A 22,741-nucleotide genomic window follows, 5' to 3' on the forward strand; every position below is an offset into this window, starting at 1 on the left:
TAGGTATGGACAAATCACTAGGCCTATATGTGACTTCTATCTATGTTTTTGTTTCCTGGGAATTTACTTAATTATGTTCGTTTGAGTTGTATTTGTAATATTATAAACATATACTCCGTATGAATAAGATTGTAATTTCATTCCAATATATTATAGATCTCGCAGTCCTACTACTAACTAATTAGCCCTAGATTTGTTCCAGTATTCAAAATCTACATTCTTTTTTGATATGGTACAAAATGGTCTTGAAATCAAAAGATGGCGAAGTAACAGTATAGAAGCAACTCTTCAAAATCTACAATTAATTGATAAACCTATATATTCGAGCTCAATTTATTCTGACCCTTATGTTAATATGAGAGACTTATAATTATATGAGGATTGCCACAAAATAGTGTGTGACAATTAAAAGAACCAAATGTTCATTATACCATCATCCATGCTTTTACGTATACTTAATAAATCTATATCTTGGGAAATCTGGAGGTGGAGGATCCATTTGAGCAGAAGGGCTCTTCCCATTTTTAGTGATGAACACCATCATCATTCCCCAGCTTAGATGTCTCTCCAAATGGCAATGCAACAGCCAAACCCCTTACAAATGGCAAAATAGAATCAGTATATTATAAATTAAAATATTTGAGACTTTCAAAAGTTAATTAATAACATAACATAATGCTACACACCATTTGTGAGCACCATTCGCGTCTGACCCACATTAGCTTTTCTGTTTTTAAATTCTATTCCTTTCCTTATAAGGTAGAACTCGAGACCGAGTTTCATATTTATAAATTGCATAAATATCAACACCCCATTCATTATTTTTATTCACCCTTTCTAGGAAATCAGGTCTTGAATAAATCTATTACCTCGATCACAAACTCTAAGCATTATAAAATTCTTAGAACAAAAATGACTAAACACTAACCATGCTTACAAATATTGTGTGACATATATATCAAAAATCCAGACTAAATATTCGAAACGAAAGAAGTAAAACAAAACCTGGATTATCCGCCCGGAACCTAATGGTAGTCCATCCATTGACCGGAACTGCAATGGTGTTCATCAATGGCGTGTCGACAAGATTATAGCTCCTCGGATCCCTCCTCTCATCAAAATCCCCAAATCCACTACCAACAACATAGAAGCTATACCCGTGCAAATGCATCGGATGATCAACTCCTCTCACGGTGTTAGTCCCTTGAAAAGATCTCCACTGTCGAATTGTAGTCGAGATACCTCACCTTCATCCCATTGTCCGGGACCCACAGCTCCCTCGGGACAAATGCCTCAGTCTAGTTGAAGGCCAGCGGTGACCTTCCCGGGAAATCCCCGCGGTACACGCCGTTGATCCCTTTGTAATAAGCTTCTAGGATTGAGATTTTTGGTTGGTCGAATGTTAGGTTGTTTATGCTGTGGAAAACCTATCCCCAAATGGCCCTAAGCAGGTGGAGTTGGGGCATGGGAGAGTGTTCATTGAGAGAGTGAAGAAGAGTTTTGTGGAAGGGTTTAAGGGGACGTTGATTGGGCGGTTTTTTAGGGTTAGGGTTTTCAATTTTTGGGTGAAATTGGCCGAGGCGAGCGTGTTGTTGGATTCGGGGAGGGTGGGGAGCGGTGGGGATGAGGGTGGAGGGGTTGAGGGGGTGGTTCGATACTCGAGTAGGGCGGTGGTGGTGGTGGTGTCGAAGGTGCCGGCAACGGAGTAGGGCCCAACGGCCATGTAGTAGTTTTGGCTATAAGAAAAAAAATGACGTGGTGAATAAAAACATCAGAGCATATAAAACACATTAATGTATAGCAAAAATTCATGTTTTTTTTATCTCCCATAGGGAGATGGTTCATATTTTAACCAAATCTACATAATTATCATAATACTCCATGAAAGGTATGGAGTAATGCTTCCATATATATACATTGTTAATTTTTTTTTTCTTCTAAATTATATCATAAATTATTTCCACCAAATGGATCCGTCCCCTCGAACTCGTTGAATCGATACTCTCTAAATTATATTCTGATCAATTCGTCACATTCTTATATACTTACTAGGGTACTAATCATATATAGCTAAATATAATGGTCTATATCAACTTTGGTTTAACACAAGATAAAATATTTTCGTGTGGTACCTTTTTTGGTTGGCGAGGAGTAGGAAGTCGATGGTCTGGCCCGGGGAGATGGCGATGTAGTCGGTGGTGAAGGGTTTGAGGTAAGCCCCATCAGTGCCGACCACGGTGACATTGTGGCCGCCTATTTTGAGGAAAATGATGGTGTTCATCACGGCGTTGATTACCCGGATTAGGTATCTCTTGCCATGGTCGACGGTAATCTTGAATGTATCTGCATGAAGTTAAAATGGATTAAAGCTCTGGCTATAATTTAACTATCATAATTCATAAACAATATGTTAATGAGGTATTAATATCCATTGTATACATATATGGTGTTTCATTTCCTATTCTCACGACATTACAAATTACTTTTGTAGCAAAATTAAATTAATGAAATAGTCTTTTTCCTTACGTTTGCTGTGATGTATTTGAAGGCTCATGTGCACTTGTGTTTACAAAGGTCAAATCATGAAAATATATATTTCTAAACCCAACATTTTGGAAACAAACGTGGTCAATGAATAATCACCTAAACCGTAATTAATTAATTACTTAGTGTTAATCAATCAACTCTCATATGTGATGGATGACAATTCCATTTAGAAAAGAGAGTTGCAAAACACACTCTTCCTTTTTTAATGAAGAAATAATATCAAATGACAATATGATGATTGAAAATAATCATGAAATACATCTTAATTGGTAAGAAGTTTCCCCTTCATCTAAGAAGGCAGAGATCGAGGCATCATGATGGTAAAAATCTAATGACAGAAAAAGTCAAAAATTCAAATTTCACCAACCCTTTATAAATCTCGAATACACACCTCGTGCACATCGATCCCCACGATGCAAACCAACATTAAAAATACCATAATTTAAATTAGAGTAAGAAGCTCAAACCTTTTCTTGAGCAAGGGTACAAGTCACCTGGCTGACCATTTATAAGAAAAGCATCAGAAATATTAGGTTCCCCTCCATTTTCAAGAAATTCACTAAGAACTTCTTGAATATCACTTTTCCACCACTCTCCTACAATAAATTTATACCAAGAAACAATTTGTGTCAAATAAATAATTTTCTTGATTATCTATCTAGCTACTTATCAATCATATATTAAAATTACCTATTATGATTGGAATTTCAGCATGGGGCACTGGAAAAGGATAATTACCCTTCTTCTTGGGATGTATAATCACTGCTCCGTGCACCGTGGCACGTGACCAATCACTATGTGAATGCCACCAAAGAGTCCCAATCTCATCAGAGAATTCGATCTTCTGACTGAAATTAGTCGAAGAAATCAAAATGTAAATTTGATTTGGTCATGATCTTCTGCACACGTCTTCCAATAGGAATTTGGGTGTTCTTCCTCATATTTAGAAGACATACCACCTAATATTGTATTTACAATATTAAGTTTTGACTTAATTTAGAAAAATTTATGTTAATATTCATCAGCCCACAAGTGGTGTAGTAACTTTTAGTTCAGAATTTTTTTAAAAAAATGGTAGAGTAGGAAAAATCATACTACTGTTCTGATCATTTAGGGGTGTACGTAATTGATTTAAATAGTGTTATTTAGAATCCTTTTATTTAAACTTCCCCTAAAAAGCTCTTTTTTCCCTTTTTATTTACTTATACATTAACACGTGTCGGCACTTCTTCATGGTTCGAATATTCATTAAGGAAGCATATTAATATCAATTAAGATAGATCTTTGGTTGCTTGCACTCTTAATTATTATTTCCCCACGAAATTTAGAGGTTTGAAATTGATTATATAAAATGACTTTATTGATATGGTTAAGACATTTATGGTTATTTAATTTCTACCAATCTCTGTCTAGTCGTTTGATTTACTGTGACTAGTTTTATCAGACAACTAGGAGCGATAGTCCAACTATATATGTTACTTGATTTTGTAAAATCAATTACTCTACTTTCGAATTAGTTCCATTGTCGAAGAAGAAAGCCATTCAAATTTTCTCTCTTTTCATTTTTTTTCTAAAGTCAAGGTTGAGTTCATTTATTTTCTTTTATAATTAAAATTACACGTTATATATAAGTTGGATTAATAGTCTACCAAAGTTATGTAAAATATATATCCCAATAAATTGACACCACGTTTGATTTGAGCAATACATTACTCTCTCCGTCCACAAAAAAATAGAGCACATTTTCCATTTTTTATTGTCCACAAAAAATAATGCACATTTAAAAAAGGAAAATTTTCAACTTCTCTCTTACTTTTTTTTCTCTTTTCTTTTATTAATAATATAGACCCTCACGTTCCACTAACACCACCACCTGTAGTTTCTTTCATAAAAATATTAAGTATAATGGTTAATAATCCATACAAACTTTTCTTGTTATTGAGCCAATTAAAAGCCCACTGGACGCCCTACCCGATCTTTTGTCGGGCTGATAATCCAAATAATATAAGTCGATTCAGTCCTATAGACAGAGAGAGTACTTTTCTTTTCTTTGGAGAGATTCTAAGTTCGTTCTCAAAATGGGAATTTTTTCTTAATTCAGCTTTGGAAGAAACACGTTAGACAAACGGCCATCATAATTAATCGTGCAAATCAGTTACGCGTAATTTAAAAATTATCATTGCAAATATCAATAATATTATTGCTTCAATTTCTATACCCAATTTGATCAATATCATTGGAAATTATACAATTATTTACTTCAATGTCTATACTATTAAATTTCAACACGATCCAATTAAGACTATTTTTTGACTACGTAACTAATCTATATCTATATTAATAAAAAGTGACCGTTGGATGAAATGACTATTGTATCCTTTTTGGAGGGAAAAGTGAGTTGATTGTGTAATTTTATATAAGTAAAGTGGTATCTGACTATGAGCCATATTAAATATAACTGGACAAAAAATGAACCTATCAAATGCAAACTTCTTGAAGAAGATTTATAACACTTTTTAAATAGACGCACTAGAATCTGTATTTTATGAACTGATTTTCTGATTTTGTGATTGCAGTATAGCAGGTGTGGTTCTGCTTGGAATCCGGCGACGGCTCCGGCAACAGCTGGCGGGTGAGGCGATGAGCGAAAGTTGAGTCATACCTGATAATAGACTGCCGAGCACACCACAGGTGGGCTAGCAAGGCGGCGTGGCGGGTGAGTCGGTAAGGCAGCGAGAGAGATGCCGGAGATGAGGAGAAAGCGGCAACGACGACGCGTGGGTGAGGAAGGCTGATGCAAGGGTCGTTGTGAAAAGACCTTGATGTCCTTCTTGGAGTGAAAATAAAAAGATGAAGTGTCTTTTATTTCTTTACTTTATTTTGAATTTTTCAAAATATTTATAGAATTAATTTTTGAAAAAAAAAACAATTGGACAAAATACTTCTTTTATTCTATCACTTACTTTACTCTTTTTATCTCTCCTATTTTATTAATCTATCATAGCTATTTTATTTTTATTTAATTCATTTAACACAATTTCATAAAAGTCTTTGTAATGATAATGTTTCTTATTTTTATCAATAAGTATTGATAGTGTTGTAGTATGTCATTGAGGTGTGATAGCTATTTTGTACTCCCTCTGTCCCACAATAATTATCACTCTTATTGTGGACACTGGTTTTAAGAAATATAAAAAAAAGTTGGTTGGAATAGTTAGTGGAACGTGAGACTCACTTTTTATATTAATTTTATAATAAAATGTGAGTGGAGTAAGTTAGTGGAATGTGAGACCTACATACCAATTAATATTTTTTTTAAAAATTACATTTAATTAATTAAAATATTTTTTATTTATATAGGTGTATACTGTTATTGTACATTTATTATTTGAATTATCTGTTTGTACTATTTGATCTTTACTCACACGTATTTATTCTAATTAACTCATACTCTTTGATCGTTACTTACAAATCTTCTTTTTATCATTAATTTTGTTGTTTTTACTCCAATTAAATCATAAATTAAAATTATACTCCCTTCGTCCCATGTTAATGACACTTTTATATTTATTTTTGCTGAATTTGAAATGTTCTGTTTAATAGGAAGTAGTAAATTCTTCATTTAAAGTAGGACACCGTACTTTTTTTTAATACTATTCATTATTTGAACTTTAATGCCGCCGTAGCACGGGTGTTAATACCTAGTTCGGAACAAAAAGAGGAAATGTACTACATAGCTGAGCGCTCCGGTTAATCGGAGGGATTTGAGCTTGACGGAGAGGAGAGGAACGATGATGGCGGAGGATCTAGGTGTGGAGGCAAAGGAGGCGGCGGTGCGGGAGGTAGCGAAGCTGCTGTTGCTGCCGGAGCATTTGCTGTTCATATCTTCGATCAAAGCTGATTACATTTCGCGCCAACAGGTTGGTTTGGAGGTTTAAGCATTACGCGGAATTACGGCTGAAACTTAATCGGATTCTGTATTGATATTTGTGTTCTGCTTTAGTGTGGAACTAGGCCTCCTTGCTTTTACTCTCTATGAAGATGAAATGGCCTTGATTGCCACAATTGGCAAATTAAATCTTGTTTAGGATATAATCATGTAATCTAGCTATCTGCACCCGGTATTCACTTTATTCTGCACACGATTGCCTCTGCTTTATCCAACAGGAACAGGAGTTTCTCATAGAGTTTTATATATATATATATATATATATATATATATATATATCACAATGTGCTTCTTTTCCGAATTATTTGAAGTTAAGATATTGATACTCAATTTCTGTTTGTTCTCGTTTCTTCTCATTATTTCTAGCTTGTGTTAAAATGATATGGTGATTGGCTCTTTCTGTATGGTTTGGTTTCAGGCAAATGATGCACAACTCAGTACAATGGTTGTCGAACAGGTATAAATTGAGCCTGTAAACCTTCTTTTTTGAAAATCAAATTATTGTAGTGGAAGTTCAATATCTTCCACTTTAGCTCTCTGAGATGTACTGTTGGAGCCTGCAAAATTTCATTTTCCTTGATCTATTACAGTCACCAAACTTTTCTCACTGAATTTCAAATTCAGGTTGAGCAGGCACAAGAAGGTCTTGAGTCATTGTCCTTGTCAGAGACAACAAGCCATCTCAGAGAAAATTTTGTTGGGATTGATAAGTAGGAATATGATCTCATGGTTTATGAATGTTCTCCTTCCCTGCATGCCATGCATGGTTGTTTATGCTTTAAGATGATCTTGAACTTTCCTTTATAATAGGTTATGCAAAGAATGTCAAACATTGATTCATGATCATGACCAAATAAATCTCCTCAGCAATGCAAGGAATAACCTAAACACAACTCTGAAGGTGAGTGTGTGACTGATGTGATTTTGTGAATGTGGATTTTACCCTTATCCCCATATCCGTTGGTAAACCTATACTGAGCTGGACTGAAGATGCTTATGCTGTCCTTTACTAGTTCATTGTTAGTGTTTACGGTTAGCATTCTAATTCAGTTTTTTTCTTTATAATCTTTGGGATAGAACTTGATTGCTCTGTTGTAGGATGTCGAGGGTATGATGTCAATCTCTAGTGAGGCTTCTGAAGCACGTGATTTTTTAAATGATGACAAAGAACTTATCAATACCTATGAGGTTTTGACCTTTTCTTGGCTTGATTGTTATCGTAAATTTCAAAAGCTTTGCTTCTTATCTGGGTGTGTTAAATGGAATATAGAGGTTAACTGCACTGGATGGAAAAAGGAGGTTTGCTTTAGCTGCTGCATCATCTCATGAAAACGAGATTGGTCGGCTGAGGTCAGAGAGCTTATCTGCATGTATTGTGTAGAGGAATCCTGTTTTGAGTTGCACTCTTCCTATTAACAGTTTACCTATCAATAATCTCTATTGCTACCTAGTACCGAGTGGTTACAAATCAACAATCCTCATATTATCATGTCATTCACTTAAGCACATCTTCTGAACATTTTACTCTTTTAAAAATTCAATAAAATGATGGTGCATTGATTATTTGTGCTTTTCTTTTAAGACCTTCATATTCAGTGTGCCTTACAGTTCCTTGGAGGGTAAACCTTTCAACCAGTTCAATCCTCCAAAAAAAAATATTTTGATGTTATTACTCCTTTTGTTTGAATATGGGAAGCAGTTATCCCATATGTTTTTGTTCACTCAACTTTCAAAGATGAGCAATTTACTTTTGTTAAAGTAGTTATAACATGTTGCAGGGAATACTTTGACGATATAGATCATACATGGGAGATATTCGAGAAGACATTGTGGGGTCATATAAGCAACTTCTTTCAACTTGCTAAAGACAGGTATACTAGTTTTATGGTTTTGCTTTCATTGGGATGCGCTTTTCTGGTTCTTTAGCTTTGGCGTTTACATTAATGGCTGCAAAATCAGCAGTTTTAATTGTCCCAAACTTGTCTTTGCGCATTTAGAGAGAATACTGTTTTGAGGACCTTGGTTTACACATGATATTGCTGTTGAATACGTTGAAGATATAAACTAAATTAAAACTTTAGAAGGAAAACAGATTTTACATGCGCTCGTATATATTTTGAATTAGGTTTAGGTGCCATTTTATGTAGGAGAAAAAACATATATGGTCCCTGGACTTAAACTTTCTCTTTTCGTTTATACTTGGTACCCAATGGCAGAGCCACATTTTTCTTTTTACAGGTGAGTCCTTATATTTTTAATAGAAGTCCTTGATACTATTATTTGCCTCAAACTTAACAGAATTTCAAATATAGGGACTCAGTCATTAATAAATATATGTGGACGACTAGGAAAAAGTGAAATTATGAGGACCCCAATATACCTTTCCATGTATAGATGAAAACAACTTGCATAAATAAATAGTGCATTCCATTTTCATGTGTTACACTTCTGCAGTCATTCGGAAAGTTATCCCAAGTGTTTGTGCTACTCATCTATTGCAACTATTTTGCTTTGCAGCCCACAAACACTTGTTCGTGCATTGAGGTATGCCTGAGTGAAGTTGATAAGATATTTTTTTGCTGGTTCCGTCTTGGCATTGATGCATCTTTTTTTCATTATTAATTAAACAAAAAGGGTTGTTGAACTGCAAGAAACCCTGGATCAACAACTAGCTACAGAAGCAGCTGAAGCAGAAGGACATGGTTCCTTGGAATCTTTAACTAATCCTCGCAGAAATGCCAAGTACTTACCTGGTCAAACTGATTCATCTACTCATTGCCTCGTTATTTAGTTTCCCGGTCCAAGTTTTGGGCATATCAGGGTAGCATAATTTTGTTGATGTTATGTTTTCTTCTTGTTTTGTATTACAAAATCTACAACTACAATGTCATCTTTTAGGAATCTTGCACAGAAGAAGTTGAAATTTCAGGGCAAAGGCTACAAGGATAAATGTTATGTGGAAATAAGGAAGTCTGTTGAATCACGTTTTAGCCAATTGCTCTCTGAGGTTGACATTCATACTTCTTCTGTTGCTAAACGCAAATGCTGAGTTTTTTGAGTTCTCATTTACTGATAGTGATATTTCTTTCAGTTTGAAATTCAGAACCTAAAAGGATCTTTAGAGGAGGCTAAAAAGGTATTCATCTAGTATTTTCATGGTCTGTGTGGGACAGTTGGAGTCAGTTAAATTACCAATAACTATTACTCTTTTTTAAGGAAGTTAGAAATGGAAAGTTAAGAAGTTGATATTCTATTTTGCTGTAAAAACCATAGAATATTATCTTTATTATTTTTGAAATAGCATATACTCATTCTTTATGGGATCAGTTAACTAAATAACAAATGTTTGGTAACATTCTTCATATCAAGATGCATGTGTTCCATTAATTTATGAAACTAATGAATATTCTGGAATCCTGTACTTAATACTTATTTGATTTTTTGCTGAACTTATGTCTTTGCCACTTTTCACTTTTACCTTTGCTATAACTGAAGGAAAATTATTTATTTATCTGATTATTTGGTTATTGATCCTCATTGACGTCAGATTGGTGAAGAGCTTGGAGATATATATGACTATGTTGCTCCATGCTTTCCCCCAAGGTTGGCCATCTATGTTGATATACACAAGAGTGTATGTTAATTGAGATATGTTGTAGTCCCGAAGCTTTGCTGGGATATATAGTTTTTTGTTTTTGTGATAATTCTGCTTCTTAATTTGAATTCCTTGCTTTCAGATACAACATATTCCAGCTCATGGTGAACCTATACACAGAGCGTTTTATTCACTGGCTACGATTACTGAGTGATAGAGCTAATGATCTGTCAGCTATGGATATTTTAAAGGCATGTTATCTGCATCTGTAGTTTTTGATATTAAATAAATATAATATTTTGGACCCTTTTTGTTACACTAATGCCTGAAGTTGCGCTCTGCTATACATCATTGCTTGATAAGATAAAATTGGAGCCATTGTTAATTTCTGAATGTCTTCTTCTAATTATTAGGTAACTGGATGGGTAATTGAGTACCAAGATAATCTGATTGGACTTGGTGTTGACGACTCTCTAGCTCAAGTTTGTTCTGAAAGTGGTGCCATGGACCCCCTTATGAATGCTTATGTTGAACGGATGCAAGCCACAACAAGGGTAGCTAGACTAGAGAGCATTTCCATTCCATTGACATCAAGTCACCTTTCTGGTCAAATAATCAACTAAATCCATCCTATTCTGTAGAAATGGTACTTGAATATACTTGAAGCTGACAAGGTCCTGCCACCAAAGAAAACAGTTGATGGGAAGCTTTTCACCCCAGCTGCTGTTGATTTCTTTTGCATTCTTGAAGAGCAAGTACAAATTGTACTGGACAATAGCACGGATGTCATGTTATATAGAATTTCATTGGCCATCATTCAGGTAGGCAACTTAAAGAATGCATTATACTTATACCAAAAGCCAGCTTTTTAGGAAACAAATACACTATTTTCAATCTCTCTCTTATTTCAAGTTGGGGAAAAGGATACTCAAGTCTGTCTTTAACTTTATCAACTGAAAATATGGTACTATTTTACCATTCTGAAACTATTTTACCACTTTCTCATGCCACTTAATCTCCCAGCCAAAAAGATTGGAAAGATAACACGAAAAGAACAAATTAAATGGATGAAACATTTGCTGAGCCTCCCACCCTCCCAACCAATTGCAGGTTATGATTGATTTTCAAGGAGCTGCAAGGCTGAGATTGGAAGAATCTGCTTCTAAAATTGAAGCTTTATGTGTTATGGTATGAGAATTATGCCAGCTTATATACATATTTGTCCAAATGATTCTATGAGTCATCTTTATATCCCATGATGAATCATTTTATGACAGATTAATAACAACCTTCGCTGCTATGATCTTGCCATGGAGCTGAGCTCGAGCACCCTTGAAGCTCTTCCTCAAAATTATGCAGAGCAGGTGTGCATATTTAGAACTTCTATACCTTCCATTCTTCTTTTTGCCTTTTAGTTGCAGTGCGATTTACATTTTAAATATTCCCAGTATGGATTCTTTGATCTTTCTTGATATTGTGTCGCCATCACATTTACAGGTTAATTTTGACGACGCTTGCAAAGGCTTCCTGGAGGTTGCAAAGGTATGTTGATCGAGTCTTTTGATTCCAGTATGCAATTTCAACACTAACTGCGTGGCTATTTTTACAATTTTATACTCATACATCACAACTATGATGACGTTAGGAAGCTGTACATGAAACTGTCAGTTTCATTTTTGAAGACCCGGGAGTTCAGGGGTTGCTTATAAAGCTGTATCAGAAAGGTAATAGTTTTCCCCTGTTGGCGACCTTCTTGTTGGAAACTTTCCCCATTTATGTGTTCAAGAGTTCATTCCTGAATCAGTAGTGTCTGCAAAACAACGCTTCACCTGGTTATTTGTATAAGATGGTGCAAAAGAAAATAAAGAGTACACAAAATGTCATTTTTCTTTTCGAAGGCTTGCATTGCTACGTTCTCAATGTGTATCCTGTGAACATCGCTTTTCCGTTCTTATTTCAGATTGGCTGGAAGGACAGGTAACCGAGTACCTAGTTGAAATATTTGGTGATTACTTTGCAGGCGTCAAAACGTAAGTTACAGAAATGCTAATTAAATGGAGCCTGAGAAACTGGCAAATCCAGCAATTGACTACTTATATTTTTCCAATGCTCCAATCATTTTCTATCTCAATGTTTGCCATCGTATGTGAAGGTACATTGAAGAACGATCATTTAGGCGATTTGTTGAGGCCTGTGTTGAAGAGACTATTATTGTCTACGTCAACCATATGCTTGTGCAGGTTACTATCACGGAAGCATTTCATATAGAGAATAGACAGTTCACATTCCAGTCGTATCATTCTGTAGATTTGACTCCATTGTGTCTGCTCTGCAGAAAAATTGCATTAAAGAAGAGACGATCGAAAGGATGAAGCTAGACGAAGAGGTTCTCATGGACTTTTTTCGGGGGTACATTAGCATTTCTGTAAGTATTGCTGCGCTTTGGTGGAACTCGAATGCTCGGTTCAATACTCTGAGATATTTGTGACATACTAATACTATAATGTGTTGCAGAAAGTTGAAAATAGAGTAAGGGTACTGGCTGACTTGAGAGAACTTGCCTCAGCCGAGAGCCTGGATTCTTTCACACTCGTGTACACAAATATTCTCGAACATCAACCAGACTGTCCTGTAAGGCTATTTTACCTGTACTATCCTTGCAGCGTATAGTCGCTTGTAATCTCTATTCTCATTTCAACGCTTCCGACACTGCAGCCAGAGGTGGTCGACAAGTTGATGAGCTTACGCGAAGGCATACCGAGGAAAGATGCCAAAGAGGTAAGCAAATTAAGCTAAATAACTCCAGTCCATCTTAAACGAATCATTCCAAGACGAGCAACTGCTTTACTAGGTTGACGTTGCTTACTCTGTGGAACAGGTTGTTCAAGAGTGCAGAAAAATCTACGAAAACTCTCTCGTTGATGGCAATCCTCCGAAGGCGGGCTTCGTCTTCCCCAAACTTAAGGCCGTGTCGGCTTCCAGAGGACTATGGCGAAAGCTCATCACCTAGTTCAGTTATCGGTTTTTTACTAATATTTGTATATTGTGGAACGTATAATTTTTTGTATATATTTTTGTTACTTTTTTATTAAGTTTATAATTCTTACTCCAGATTATCTAACTTAAATGTTTTATTCAAGCAAAGAAGATTTAACTAAAATCAAAAGTTTAGGTCCCTAAATATTCTGTGAAGTATCACTTAATAATAATGAGAATAACGATAAAAGAAGAAATAAAAATAAGAAATGAAAGAAAGAAGAAAGAAAGAAGAAGAAATAGAAAATGGACAAAAATCAAAATAATAACAAAGAAGGTACATAGTAAATAACTTAATATCGTTTTAAGTATTTTTGTAAATAGAAAACATAGTCAATGAATAAAAATGCCCCTTAAAGTGAATAAATGAAAAAAAGGATAAAAATTACAGAAGTGCGAAGTCATATGTAGTTGATGGAATTGTTTTTCTTTTGGGCCTGAAATGTGAAAAGGTGGTATGTTTTGGACTATGATTAAACTATTAACTGAATTACAATTATTTTCTACTTGAACCATGATTATATGATTAGAAATGATACTGAAAGTTTACTTTAACTAAATTAGACTTTCAATTGGTTTGGACTAATTTTTATATAAGCCGAGACATAATAATATAAGAACTATTAGCATAATGTGATTAATTGATTATTGAAAATATTAAACATAGCCTAACTATTGAGGAATGAATTGAAGTACCTTAGCAGTCCCTAATAAAAACTAAATTATCTGTTTTAAGTAACATTAAAACATAAGTATCTACAATTTTCTACAATACATTATTATCTATAAAAAAAACTACAATAGTATAAACTACTAAAAAGTACTCTGAATATTCTAAAAAAATTTGGAATAATCTAGATATGTTTTCCACTTTACAACATAATCATCTACATTATTACTATATATAAACTTAATAAGTATGAATAACTTAAAATGTTTAGAATAATTTAGATAAGTTTTTCACTTTCGAACAGAATTGTCCACGTAATCACATCATTCTTCAATAATTTTTCACGGTTAATGAACTTAAAATGTTTAGAATAATTTAGATAAGGTTTTCACTTTCGAACAGAATTGTCTACATAATCACATCATTCTTCAATAATTTTTCACGGAACGATCATAAAAACCCCATCTTTTCAAGATTTGATAACCCCTTACAATAGAACTCGAAATTGTAAAATTCACATTGACCTTAAAAACAACAACAAACTGATGCTACTAAAAACTAATGTTATTGGTGTATCAAATTAGATATCACATTAGAGTAATTTAAAACAACGATTTTCATAAAACATTCAGGTCACACACCAGAGGAGCTTCAAAATAAACTCGGTCTTCAATAACTAAATTAATGTTTCGGTTCAGTTTGATTATTTAAATTACATATATTATGCTCACGTTTAACACAAGGTGAATAATATTTTCCATAATTTCCAAGCTGTTTTGGAAGACACTAATTAGTCAATCTAGGGCAATTGTCATAAATCCGGGAGTGGGAATGTATGTAGTGCAATTCCCACAAACACAACAAACACAATGAGCTATGTCCGGCGATGGAGTGGGAATGTATGTAGTGCAATTCCCACAAACACGACAAACAAATGAGCACTGATCCAGACTTCTCATAAAAATAAAAAAAAGTGCTTATGTTAGATCAACTTTGATATCGAAATTTTACATTATTAACATATAAAATTAGATTTTTCAGATCGTTTGATAGTGAAAATATAAAAAGAAAATGTAATAAGAACACGCATTCGGAACGAAAAAGCAAACAAATATTAGCTGTAGAAACTAAATACAATAAAAAATGAAACATGAACAAATGTTAGCATAGAAACAAATGTCAAGAATTCGATTTCAACCCTATATACACAATTCATTAAAATTAAACAAAAAAGGGATTACATAAAAATAACACCTGGACACTAAACAAATAACTAACAAACTTACAAACCCTTTGCCAATCCCTCCAAGTAAACAGCAACACAAATTATGCAACAACTCAAGAAGAAAAACATTCTTCCACCAAATACTTGATTTTCATGATCTTTATATGCACTTCATGACCAGGTTTTCGACCGGTGCTTATGCCCAAAACGAGGCTACGGATCGGCCAAAACTCATCTCACATCCCCGGTGAGCAACAAGTCCCATTCGCTCTAGCTACATATCTGCACTTTTCCAAAGTTAGGTTCGGTTCAAAACAAATTCTAGTCCTATCCTCATGTCTCAAGAAGCAAAAACTTGGGAGCAAACGTGCAAAAACCAAACGAGAAAGTCAGGGAATTTACCTTTCATCAAGGTTTTGACATGCCTATCCTTCCTCTCAAAATCATCACCCAAGTCATCCTCAACATCGTTTCCCATATCACTCTCGCTAGCCGTCTCCCATTCTGAGTCCTCCGTCTCTTGGCCACAGTGGTCGCCAGCATCGCCTTCACATTGCACGCCTCCGTGTTTGACAGAAGCCTCTCTAAACAACCAAGCAGCCCGCATCTGTTTCTTGACCAGGCGCTCTGCATAGTCGGGCACTTTGTTCTGCCTCAAGGAGAGATCGGGATCAGCGGACTGCGAGAACTCGTTTATAAACAAAATAGCATCTAGAAGGCTCTCTTTGGCCAAACCAAGCATGTCGTAGGCCTGCGCTCGTCTCCACAGGCTTCTAGCATGGCGGTTGACGGGGCTGTGAAGACAAAGTGCGCGAGTGGCATCACTTATCGCGGCCAACGGTTGCTGCAGCAAAAGATGGCATTGCGCTCGATTACTGTACAGCACCACCCTTTCCTTCTTCGACCTCATCGGGCACAAAGCTAATGCTTCAGAATATTTTGAAGTCGCGGCAGAAATATCCCCAGATGAAAACAGGGAGTTCCCTTCGAGTTTAACCACCAATGCAGCTGCATGTTTGATATGAAGATCCTCTTTCGGCATGTTTTTTTCCCATTTTAATCTTTGCCGAGCAGCGAGGAGTTCCTCGATCTCTTCTTTTGCACTGCTGCTTATCGAGTTTCTACCTGTTCCGGACGACTGCATACATTCTTCAAGAACACTAACAATGGAATCCCCAAGCTTCTTATGATCCCCCAACGTCGTTATTTCTGCAAGGTCGATCAGTGTAGGCACGACTTTATCGCTAACCTGCATAATTAGATGACATAGGGCATGAGCAGCAAGTTCAAAATTCACGAAATTTGCCACGACTCGGTTTTTCACTTGGCTTCCAAATTTTGTTCTCGAATATACAGACTTTACATAGTTTGCAACTTTCTACTAATTTCACTTTTCGACAAATTTAAAGCCGGCTTCAAGGTCTCGGAAAGTGAAATTAGGAGAAAAAGTTGTGAACAATGTAAAGTCCGTGTATTTGAGAACAAGATCCGAAAGTCATGTGAAAAACCAAAACCAATTAGCCTAAACAATCGTTGACAATATTTAGATGACTTCGGAAACAAATTACCTTATGACAGGTGCTCGTGTCTTGGAGCAACCAAAGAAGGCAATCGATGGCCATATATTGCCAGTCGTCCGAAGATCGTGCTATGTTGCACAACGCATCTATAACTCCAGAAGAGCTTGAAATCGGGCCTCTACCAAACTTATGATGGCAAATAGTCCTTAATAATCCAATTCCAGCCGGTGAATTCTCGTTAACGAGCCCTCCCCACATCCCGGGAAGTTTTGCTAGAAACTCTGGCTTGCATATAGTTGTAAGAAACTCGGGTTTGAAAGCAAAGCAATTGATGAGCTGAAGGGACCAGCACTGCAGCTGGCTAGCCCACTCCTCAGCCTTTCTCGACTCCATTTCAACGCCTCCCATACCACGCGTGAGGAGATCACAGTGGTAACTAAGCCTCCTGTCGACGAACTGGTAAAAGTGAGTGTAAACAATCTCGAGAGAGCTCGCCGCTAGCTGCATCGACAGCTCCAAGATCTCTCCGTGGCTCGATACAGCAGGAAACGTCGCAGCGTAAGTCGCTAAGTGGCCTAAAGCTCGGACCGCCACTCGTTGTTCGACCCAAGTTAGCCTCCCTCGCAGAAGCTCGATCAGAGCCGGGATGACTCCAGCGTGCACCGCCATCTCAGCAAACTCCTCCATGTTCATAGAGTATGATCCGATTATGTGTGCTGCGTAGTAAGGGATGTAAATGTTCTGGTCATGAGATAGCCAGCGTCGGTTCTTTAAGCCCTTCCAGATGAGTGCTGACATGCATTCGAAAATCCCCAATTCGATGAATTCGGGATCATTAGGATGTGCCATGGCAGTGTTCCAAAGGCCACTGATCGGGAGGACTTGACCGTCATCGTCTTGAGAGGGGAGTTCTCGGAAGAATTTCAGTAAACTCGATCTACGCTTGCTTGGATTCCCTTCTTTCATGACGCAGAAGAAGCAACCGGGGTATGGACAGTCCGGGGAATCTTTATCCATGCTCGCAAAATACCAGGGACTTCGCCTTCACACACACACGGCGACTAGCTTCTCATAACCAGCTACCTAAGACAGATATATGCAAAAGTAATTCATTAGAATGATTACTCTTGAGCTGAAATTTTGGGAGGAAAAATTACTGATTCTTCCACAAAAAAACACACTAAAAATCGAAAGAAATAGTACTAAAATTACATGAGAGTCCATTCAGTAGGCATGAATGATTTAATACTCATGAAAACTAGTATCACGTTCCTAGTAGAAAATGCCGAGCCAAGCATGTCCGCTTACAGACTATAAGAAACCTTTTATGCAATCGGATTCAGCACACAACCAAATACCATAAAATTCAATGCAAGATGGAAATCCGAGTTGATATGTATTTCACTCAAAGTCTCGATTAAACTAAGGCAGTAACGATCATTTGTTTATCCTTTGTCCTGATCGAGAATCGAAATCCGAACATTCAAACTCCATTAGAATCCTAATAATCAAATGCTTCAGTATAATACTTTAAGGCAACATGATATGCTACATTGCCACAAAACCATTCTTAGGTAAGATTCCGTTTTATTCGGAATGCAACACCTCTTCTTATATTTGGTGTCTCATATTTTACTATTCTATAGTTCATATTTCTACAGATTATATTTATGTAGATAGATCTCACACACTATTTATCCTATACAATTTTTATAAATGAGTATCTCCCAGAAAAATTCATTGACCAAGTTTTATTGTTTTTGTTCTAAGAATACATTTGTAATCAGCCAAAAAAAATTAGAAATCTTGAACCCAATGAAACATGGTTTTCTAATCATTCCCCATCTTTTTGTTAGGAAATTCAACCAATTTAAGCTGGTAAAAGAGTGGTCTTTTTCTAAATTCAGCAATAAACAAACTAAAGGTAGTTATCTAACTATTTTACACCAATTTGGGCTTAAAAACAAGATAATAGCCATCACCAAATTCCACCAAATTAACAATAAATCCAACCATTCATCATTCTTGACCTCATTTTCTTGATGGATCTAATGAAGAGCAATCAAGAGCATCAACAAACAGCAAAATCAAGTCTTTAAGCAAAATCTCAACTCCCCCAAAATTCCCAGCAGCCCCAAAACACTCAAAGCATCACCAAATGACAAAAAAGCAACAAGAAGAGAACCCACTTCAGTTTTTACATCAACAGACATAATTGAAACAAGAAAATAGCAAAAAAACAAATCTTGAAAGTGGGATAGGAGATAGATACAGGTATCTGAAAGATTTGGTAGACTCTGAATCTTGCACGAGAAAACTATGAACACACTTCACTTTTTCTTCTATTTTCCGTGGGCTGTTGAAAAGCAATTTGCTTTAGTAGTTTATACACATAACCATAAACACTAGTAACTTTTTTTAATTCCTTTTCAGAGAAGAATGTGGAGGTTTTTCAGCAAAGATTCTAAAAGATCTCCTTTTTCTTTCTTTTTTGGTATGAACTTAATCAGCTAGACATCAAAGAGAAGATCTTGTAATAAAAATTTTCCTTTTGTTCTTTTTTCATTTCTAAGGAAAGGTTGAAACTTGAATTGATAAATTATTAATTAAATCAAAATTAAATCTCAGGGGATCATTTATGATTCATATAGTAGCTAAATTAATTAATTAAATTAGACAGTATTGATTGTTTATTGTTTTTAGATTATGTGATGAGTAGCAAAGTAGTACTATGAGTTGGGTAATAATGGTGGGACATTGGCATTATTATGGGAAGAATTATTGCGATTGCAAATTGGTTTATCAATAATAAATTGACATTTTTGGGGACCTTGGTTACCGTTGCTGCCTATTATATTTATGTACTACATTCAACTTTTTGTTGCTAAAATATTAAATAAATAAATGAAATTGAAACTAAAAGTAGTAAAGACAATATGGGCGTGTACTTTTTAGGATATACTACTAGTACTTAAATCAATAAATGTATAGAGAAATTTAAAATCTCGTTTATAGGTTTGGATTCAAATTCAAACATTAGCCAAAATTTTGACATAATATCCCTTATTTGTTCTCCATTGAATTAATTCGAATAGTCTTAATCAATTTAAAGTAATAGTATCCTTTAATTTGTGGGCTATTGTGTATATAGAAATAAAATAATTTACACATTTCTTGGTGGAGTACGTGTTACACTTTCCTAGCATGTTGTACAATTAATGTTGCATATATAAAAACTCCATTAATTATACTGGATTCAAATTCAATTTAGATTAATGTCATTAGTTATACTGGATTCAAATTCAATTGAATTAGTCAGAGGTTTATTCTTTTTATTAAATGGCGCAGAAAACATAGTTGAGATGAGAGAAAGGTAGAGAACGGTTGTTTTGAATATGATGATGATTTCATTATATAAAGACCCTTTAAATAGGGGTAGGGAGCAATGTATATGGTAAGATCTTAATTATAAAATATTATATTAATCACCTAATTGGAGTAATTAATTTCAATCACAATCTTTTCTTTTCTAACACTCCCCCTCAAATTGAGTGGTGGGGTCTCCAATACTCAATTTGCAAATAACATTTCCAAAAACTCTCGTGTTGACTGTCTTTGTCAAATTGTCGGCAAGATGATCCTCTGAGCGAACGAATGGTAGCTCGACAATGCCTCCTTCAATGTTTTCCTTGATAAAGTGTCTAACCACCTCAACATGTTTGGTTCGATCGTGTTGAACTGGATTTTCTGAGATGCTTATGGCGGCCTTGTTGTCACAGTATAGTCGACACTTCTTGCTAGGAGCGAGATTGAGTTCCCTCATCAATCTTCTTAACCACATTATCTCAGTCAGTCCACTTTTGATTCCACGAAACTCTGCCTCAGCACTCGAGAGGGCGACCACTTTCTGTTTATTACTTCTCTAAGTTACCAAGTTACCTCCAACAAAGGTAAAGTACCTGGCGGTAGACCTTCTATCATTAGGATTCCCCGCCCAATCAGCATCCGTGTATCCATGAATGTCAAGATTATCACTTTTAGAGAACAACACTCCATGTCCTGTTGCCCCCTTCAGATATTGACAAATCCTGAGCGATGCTTCCATATGATCCGTCTGTGGTCGATGCATGAACTGACTCACGATCCCTACTGCGTAGGCAATGTCTGGCCTAGTGTGCGATAGGTAAATAAGTTTTCCAACCAGTCGTTGATATCGACTTTGATCGGTCAACTCGGCCTTATCATTAATCTGCAATCCATGATTAACTGTTATATGCGTATCTGCCGGCTTACACTCTAGGAGACCCGTCTCTGCTAGGATGTCCAAAATGTACTTTCTCTGTCTCAAAAAGATCTCTCTCTGTAATCTTAACACTTCAATCTCAAGGAAATGCTTGAGATCCCCTAAGTCCTTCATCTCAAACTCCTGAAACAGGTTCCTCTTCAAGCTCTCAATCTCCTCCAAGTCATCACCTGTGATAATCATATCATCGACGTAAATGATCAAGCAAGTGATTTTATCTCATATTTTCTTCAGAAACAGAGTATGATCGGAGTTGCTTTGTTTATACACATAATTGATCATTGCACCGACGAACTTCACAAACCATACTCTTGGGGACTGCTTCAACCCATATAGAGTTTTCCTTAGCCTACATCCTTCACCTATCTTGAAGTCTGTTGCAAACCCTGGAGGACCCTCCATATACACCTCTTCTTCCTTCTTCAACTACCATGAAGAAAGACATTCGTCATCGAATTGGTACAGTGGCCAATCTTTATTTGCCGCCACAGATAATAAGATTCGAATTGTGTTCATCTTGGCCACTGGGGAGAAGGTTTCTGAATAATCTACCCCATAAGTCTGTGTATAGCCCTTCGCGACTAGTCGTGCTTTGTACCTCTCAACTGAGCCATCTGGTCTCCTCTTGGTAGTGAAGACCCATCGACATCCTACAGGTCGCTTCCCTTTGGGTAAGATGCACGTTTCCCAAGTATTGTTCTGAATCAGTGCATCTATTTCTTTTTGCATTGCCTCTCTGTAGTGCTTATATCTCATAGTCTCTTCCCATGACTGTGGGATCTTTTCTTCCTCATATAGCGCCTTCTCACATGCTTGAGCCATTTCTGACAGATGACTCGTAACTAGGCAAGCAACGGAGTAGCGAGCCCTTCTGTTAATCCTCTCAGACGTGTGTACCTTTTGGGTGGAACTCCCTTGTTCTCTCGATGTGGAAGGATGTATCCCTTTGTGTCGGGGTCAACTCTTTCAATCTCTTCTACTTCTGTAGTTTCTTCATCTATGCTCTCCACAACGAGGTCTGTTTCTTCATCTACATTTACATCATCAGTAGACAAAGAAACCGGAGGAACATGGTTATCAATACTTACATTCGATAGCCTCAACGGGAAAGTAGTTGGCTGAGTGTCACCTTCAGGAACAGACTGTCCTACTTCAGAGACTTGCTCAGCGGAACCGCTTACTGCAGTCTCTGTTAGGCCCACTTCGAGATTACTTGGCGTTGGCGCTGATATCCAACTTAGCTGGTCCTTACTACTATTCTCCCCCTGACCGTTGAGGTGGGTATAGAAGTATTCGGTTTCAAGGAAATAGCAATTCATGGTGACAAACATTCGGTTGGTTTTAGGATCAAAGCACCTATACCCCTTTTGGTTTACCCCGTACCCCACGAAGACACACTTAATTGCACAGGAGGAAAGTTTGGTTCACTTATGTTTCAGGGTGTGAACAAAAACGGGGCACCCAAAGACTCGTGGTTCAAGAGTTAAGGGTGGTGGAATTTTGGTGAAGGAGGATAGAGCTTGGAGTGGTGTTTGGTGTTTGAGGATACTTGTGGATAGTGGTTTCAGTTAAATCATTGTCATTTTAATTAGCACTGAAAATAGAATGATGTCATATTGTCTAAAACACGTCATTATATTTTTAATTAGCACTAAAAATAGAATGATGATAATTATAAAAAATTGAAAAATTATGATTTTACATTAAAGTTTCAAAAGTTACGAGATAGACGAAAAAATCAACGAAAAATTGTATCAGTAGATTAAATAATGAAAGAGTCGATGAATTTACCATCAATCTTCTTGTAAGTTGATCGCATGGCAAACAGGCTCTAGATGGACGCAATCTCCATTGGTATTGCAAACCTGTGCTGATGAGTTTGCTGTTTTAATAAAG

The 22,741-nt window shown here is 36.2% G+C and overlaps 2 protein-coding genes and 1 pseudogene across 5 annotated transcripts; 1 reads left to right on the forward strand and 2 right to left on the reverse strand.

Annotated features, from left to right (window-relative positions):
* Positions 1 to 445: 445 nt before the first annotated feature.
* Positions 446 to 3,409, reverse strand: LOC121765586 (annotated as a pseudogene).
* Positions 3,410 to 6,211: 2,802 nt separating this feature from the next.
* On the forward strand, positions 6,212 to 13,212 carry LOC121763499 (exocyst complex component SEC6-like). 2 transcript variants are annotated; one of them, XM_042159517.1, is made up of 25 exons: positions 6,212 to 6,467; positions 6,915 to 6,953; positions 7,121 to 7,206; positions 7,307 to 7,397; positions 7,595 to 7,684; positions 7,767 to 7,846; positions 8,275 to 8,367; positions 9,014 to 9,040; positions 9,131 to 9,238; positions 9,395 to 9,503; positions 9,588 to 9,632; positions 10,044 to 10,099; positions 10,234 to 10,342; positions 10,505 to 10,645; positions 10,733 to 10,912; positions 11,202 to 11,279; positions 11,369 to 11,455; positions 11,589 to 11,633; positions 11,737 to 11,815; positions 12,052 to 12,121; positions 12,244 to 12,331; positions 12,427 to 12,516; positions 12,606 to 12,722; positions 12,807 to 12,869; positions 12,970 to 13,212. In XM_042159517.1, exons 1-25 carry the CDS (start codon positions 6,339 to 6,341, stop codon positions 13,099 to 13,101), a joined length of 2,232 nt encoding a protein of 743 aa, XP_042015451.1. In that variant the 5' UTR covers positions 6,212 to 6,338; the 3' UTR covers positions 13,102 to 13,212. The 2 variants fall into 2 exon arrangements, with proteins under 2 accessions (XP_042015451.1, XP_042015453.1); XM_042159519.1 differs by lacking the exons at positions 6,212 to 6,467; positions 6,915 to 6,953; positions 7,121 to 7,206 and having other exon boundaries at positions 7,357 to 7,397; positions 7,574 to 7,684.
* Positions 13,213 to 14,941: 1,729 nt separating this feature from the next.
* LOC121764575 lies at positions 14,942 to 19,082 on the reverse strand. 3 transcript variants are annotated; one of them, XM_042160588.1, is made up of 4 exons: positions 18,815 to 19,082; positions 16,591 to 17,621; positions 15,425 to 16,271; positions 14,942 to 15,304 (listed from the first exon to the last, which is right to left on the reverse strand). In XM_042160588.1, exons 2-4 carry the CDS (start codon positions 17,557 to 17,559, stop codon positions 15,297 to 15,299), a joined length of 1,824 nt encoding a protein of 607 aa, XP_042016522.1. In that variant the 5' UTR covers positions 17,560 to 17,621; positions 18,815 to 19,082; the 3' UTR covers positions 14,942 to 15,296. The 3 variants fall into 3 exon arrangements, with proteins under 3 accessions (XP_042016522.1, XP_042016520.1, XP_042016521.1); XM_042160586.1 differs by having other exon boundaries at positions 16,591 to 17,625; XM_042160587.1 differs by lacking the exon at positions 18,815 to 19,082 and adding an exon at positions 17,755 to 18,523 and having other exon boundaries at positions 16,591 to 17,625.
* Between the last annotated feature and the right edge of the window lie 3,659 nt (positions 19,083 to 22,741).

The sequence above is a fragment of the Salvia splendens genome, chromosome 14 (assembly GCF_004379255.2).
Source record: "Salvia splendens isolate huo1 chromosome 14, SspV2, whole genome shotgun sequence".
NCBI lineage: Eukaryota > Viridiplantae > Streptophyta > Magnoliopsida > Lamiales > Lamiaceae > Salvia > Salvia splendens.

Bases quoted from the DNA above. Each gene is read 5' to 3' on its own strand.
- LOC121764575 (XM_042160588.1), bottom strand. From the start codon at position 17,559: ATGGATAAAGATTCCCCGGACTGTCCATACCCCGGTTGCTTCTTCTGC. The intron at 16,272-16,590 runs GTAATTTGTTTC...CTAATTATGCAG, and splicing joins ACACGAGCACCTGTCATAAG to GTTAGCGATAAAGTCGTGCC.
- LOC121763499 (XM_042159517.1), top strand. From the start codon at position 6,339: ATGATGGCGGAGGATCTAGGTGTGGAGGCAAAGGAGGCGGCGGTGCGG. The intron at 6,954-7,120 runs GTATAAATTGAG...TTTCAAATTCAG, and splicing joins GTACAATGGTTGTCGAACAG to GTTGAGCAGGCACAAGAAGG. The intron at 7,398-7,594 runs GTGAGTGTGTGA...GCTCTGTTGTAG, and splicing joins ACCTAAACACAACTCTGAAG to GATGTCGAGGGTATGATGTC.